This window comes from Limulus polyphemus, unplaced genomic scaffold (assembly GCF_000517525.1).
Source record: "Limulus polyphemus unplaced genomic scaffold, Limulus_polyphemus-2.1.2 Scaffold1201, whole genome shotgun sequence".
NCBI classification, from domain to species: domain Eukaryota; kingdom Metazoa; phylum Arthropoda; class Merostomata; order Xiphosura; family Limulidae; genus Limulus; species Limulus polyphemus.
Window position 1 is genome coordinate 154,464 of NW_013666811.1, and position 5,038 is coordinate 159,501.

At 31.7% G+C, this 5,038-nt stretch overlaps 1 protein-coding gene across 1 annotated transcript in view; it reads right to left on the reverse strand.

The window, feature by feature from the left end:
- LOC106462580 (14-3-3 protein epsilon-like) overlaps positions 1-5,038 on the reverse strand; it is a 34,078-nt gene that overhangs the window by 14,403 nt on the left and 14,637 nt on the right. Inside the window, exon 2 of the mRNA XM_013922519.2 lies at positions 4,461-4,660. Within this exon, the coding sequence (XP_013777973.1) occupies positions 4,461-4,660 (200 nt within the window). The remainder of the gene's footprint in view (positions 1-4,460; positions 4,661-5,038) is intronic.

Genomic DNA, 5,038 nt, shown 5'->3' on the forward strand with positions numbered 1-5,038 from the left:
CATTCTTCTTGTCCTTCCCAGTTATACGCACACACACACACACACACACACACACATACATACATATATATATATATATATATATATATATTCTAAGGCTTTTTACTCCCTAATTTTGTTTGTTCCAATGTACAAAAAAAATAATAATAAATAAAAAATAAATAAATAATAATAATATTAAATGTCAGATTTCGTCCATTTTGGATCACATTTAAAAGTTACTCAAAGAGATTGAAGTTCTAGACTGCAGTGGCCTGGTACTGTACGTACTATGCGATACAAAATCATATTTCTTATGTATTATAAATGATTTATTTACACTACATTGTTATTTTATTGCATGTACAACAATATAATTACATTATTATGTGATTTTGGTGTGATCAGTCACTTTCACATTGTTTATGTTTCTTTTTTGCTGTTAGAAAAGCTGCTTCTATGATCCTGCATAACCTGAAGGAGAAGCTGTTTATGTTCTTCTTTCTTTGTTATGATGGCATTATACTCCTCAATATGGAACACACCCCTTCCAGCAATGTCATTTACCACATTCAAGTGTTGAACTATCTTAAAACTTGTTTATTATCAGATATACAGAATTTTACATTTTACATAACAGGGTATGTCAGGTTAATTATGGGGGCACGATTATTTACAGTAGGTATCTGTGACTTGGAGATAAATTTCAACAATAAATGGACAGAACACAATCCACTTGTTTTAAGATAACATATTCAAAACAAACGTATGTACAAAAAAATCTATTACACTATTGGTTACAACAGTTGTATCCAGAGCTTTCAATAATTCTATTACAAGTCAAAAGCCCACATACGCTGGTTCAGTTACTTTAAACCCAACTGACAAAATGAGTTATTCTTATCTATCTCTGTTATCACAATACAATCAGTGATAAATTCACTTACGTTACCCTATGGGTTATCACAGCTGTATCCAGAGCTTTAAATAATTCTCTTTTATGTCAAAAGTCCACAAAGACTGGTTTTTAGAAACCAACTGACAAGAAAGATTATTCTCTCTATCTCTGTTGTTACAAACAAGATGTGAAGCATTTCAAATTCATCACTACAACTGCTGGTTACCACAGTTATATCCATAACTTTAAATAATTGTTTCCTTTTCATCAAAGTCCACACAGGCTGGTTCAATTACTTTTGAACACCCTTTGACAAGACAAATTATTCTCCTATATCTCTGTTATTATAATACAAACTGTGAAACTCACTTTAGATATTGCCCATTACAGCTAAACTCCCACGCAGCCTAATGTCACTTTTACTTTAACTAACTTATTTAACTTCTTTTCACTAACTTACTTACTTCCTCTTTGTATCTGCACATATTTATAACATACTACAGAAAAATCTATAAATAACTAGCCCTCTAGTAACAAAATATTAAATGTAACAAGAAAGACTTAGAAGCTTCGTAGATGACATCAACAATATTACAAAAGCCTAATACAACAATTAAACTGCATACACAACATACGATTTGTAGAGTTACATAATGAAACTTGTCATAACTATCACTTTTAAAATAACTAACTTTTAACACTCTTGTTATGAAAACTAAATAATCATAACATATTAAATCACTAAATAAACTAAATAATAACTCTTAAACTGAACAGTTTTGTATATCCAACTGTGTACTTCCTTTAATTACATTACTGAACTATTTTTAATGCCTCCCTGTAGTCCTCTCTGAGCTCCCATAACATGGGGGTCATAATACAGAAACCCAGATGGAATTTCAAGGCACCCAAAGGAGCCTGTTGTGTTCTTTGTGATAAAATCTTCAATTGGTATGTCCTCAGACTTCCTGATATTCCGCTGGATGCATTTTGGAGGCTAATCCATGCCTTCCTTCTCATTCAGTGTCTTTACCATTGCTCATTATGTCTCTATGAACACAGCTGAATTAAAAACCAATATATTCTCATCGAGATACCATACACATTGAGCAAATTTTAAAAAGGCAGAATTCACCTTCTTATACTTAACAACACAGTAGGAAGTTAAGATTACTGTGAGGGGAATAAATGGCATCAGGAGCAGTGATCCATGCCCTTGAACAACAAAGATGCAGATGTCAGAGAGTCCTCTTTCCTCACTGCCAGTGAACTTAAACTGTCCCGTAAACATCCAGATCTCAAGGGCATATATAATGCCTTGGCCATCCATCGTGCATGATGCAGTGCTTCAGGTGCTATAAATCACACTCCACAAGGATGGATGCCACCAAGGAAGGTCATGGCCAGTTCATGAACCTCTTTATAATCATCTCTGGGTTGGCTGACCTGAAATTGTCTTACAGTAAACTTAATGACACTATCCTTAGATTCCTCTATTGCTTCTGTTACTTCATCATGGTCAGCTGCAGTTTCATAACTTGACTGGTCCATGTATTTCCAAGATTGATGGAATCAGTTGAAAAATTGCACTATATTGATCAAAAGAAAGCCTCATACAGTCTTTGAAAACACATGCCAGGACAAGTTTTAAGATATGATGCCAGCATGCTAAATACATAGAAGATTCTTGTTTAATCTTTGTTCTAACAGCACACATGCTCCATTTCTGTGACAGTACTGCTTGCTGTTGTGTCAAAGCAAACTGTGTTTACTCGATCAATGACTCCCCACTCTTTCAGCAAATGTGCCACAACAGGATCTCGAGTGTCTCCAGTGCTAGAAATAAACTTTGGAACACCTAAGAGTTGATTTACTCCTGCTTCTTACAGGATCATTAGAAAACAATACACTTGTTCTTTCCCAGAAGTAAAAAGTAAATAATGTGGAATACTCTAGAATATTCCAGAATAAACAAATATAATGCTAACTACAAAGTAAAATTTCAACTACCTTGTGCAACCCCAAAAATTATTCAATATGGATAAAATTTGGCATAAATTACTTATACATTTGAACAAAGTTAGGGGAGTGAGAGTAATGTAAATCAAAACTTCAAAAATAAGAACCACCATAATATATATATTACATACATCCAAAACTGTACTGTAGGATTTCTTTAGGGTAAAAGAAAAAGTATATTCACAACTATTTCACTTTCAAACTTAAGTTCACAATCTTACAAAAAAGTTGACCTGCACTAATTAGAAAAGGTTATGTAATAAAATTAACATACTTTTGTACATATATTTTACTACCATGTAAAATGAAATAAAATTATTAACAGTTAATGTTATCCCAAATTCTTATTATATTTCTTAACATACATGTAATAAGCATTTTTTTCCCTCTGTCATCTTCTGGTTTAAAGAAATTAGCAATACTTAGATTTATTTACAGGGAATATCTAGCAACTCTCCGAGATTATATAATTTCAAAACGAATTATAAAAGATGCCAGTAGGAATTCAATTCTCTGACCAGTAAATTTTATCTGAAACATTACTTAACAAAACATGCTTCTACCCATGAAATAATTTCTTTCAAAAATTTTGCATAGCAGCAACTGTCACACAAAATTAACTTTACACAGCAATTTGACAAAATTCCATAACACTTATAAGCAGTCCTAAGTCTAGTACCTTCCAAAATAGATACCAAACTTTGTTTTAAAATGTAAATAAAAAGGCCATAACTTGCACTTAACTCCTTAAAAAATGTTTTTATATTCAGCAATATTAAAAGCTTCTACAATTTAAAACAAAGCTTCCATAGTGCACGAGTGCAATTACCATTAATGAGATGAAAGGCCTACCTCACAAATTAAAAGATTTTTTAAACTCAACTTTTGGTTTTTCTCTTTTTTATAGGTTTAAATAATAACTAATTTTTACAATAATTTTCAACTTTGGTAAGATCAAAAGGTTATGACTGCCTTAATGTACAGGAGTTATGTCAGGTTCTAGACACGTGTATATTATCACCAAACTGAACAGATTTTTTGAAGAATCTCAGATCCAGTATGCACATGTAATTGAAACATCAGGGGTAAAAGCCTAGCAACCAGCCAGGTTAATATTAATCACAGCAAACATAATAGAAAAGGAATTTTAAATCTTTAAAATGCCTTTTGGGGAATTTTATTGAAAGCACTTCCAATTTTTGATAAGGTAGTATGTTAGCAAGTTCAGCATTGTAATAATTGCATCTCAATTTCTACTCTGCAAAAGTACTATTGAATTGCAACAAAGAGCAAATGGATACCAGATAAATTATTCCTTGTTTATCTATACAAAAAAGGAGCACTTTAAATTTCATGATAATTTGTTTACAGGCTTACACAAACTTAAGTGTGAAGATTTGAACAAACATAATGAATATCCTCTTCAGGGTTTGTGAAGGGTAGTTTCTTTCATGAGAAATTGAAAAGTAAGCAGTTTAAAACCTATAACGTACTCATGAATTAATGGGCATACATAAAAACATTACATTTTTAGAACAATAACAGATAATGCTAAACACTTTACCTTTATACGATACTGACGAATCATTTCAAGTTTTCCTTCATTGCCTTTGTTCTCTTCCTTCTGCTCAATACTACTAATTATCCTCCAAGAAGCTCGCCTTGCTCCAATAACATTCTTGTAGGCAACAGAGAGTAGGTTCCTCTCCTCTACAGTAAGTTCATTGTCAAGGGATGCCACTTTCTTCATAGCTTCTACCATTTCTGCTCAGAGAGAAAATACAATTCAGATCAGTATGGTGTAGAACTTATAAATAAATAAATAAATATATATATATATATATATATATACATACAATAATCTAGTTTTCAAGAATTTTTATAACATATTCATTTAAATTTACACCTCAGTAGATTCAAACTATAAAAATCTAGCAGAGTATTCGGCGTTGCTCGGATGAAAATGGTTTTAAATATCCCGAGTTATTTTGATTAAATCAACCATATTTTTTACCTAACTAAATATCTTGATTAAAATCAATAAAAATTGCAATGTGCAAAAAAAAAAAATAAATAAAAAATTTGCTAAAGCTATTTTAATCAAAGCAAAAACAAGGTACATTGCTCCTGTTTCTTGCATGT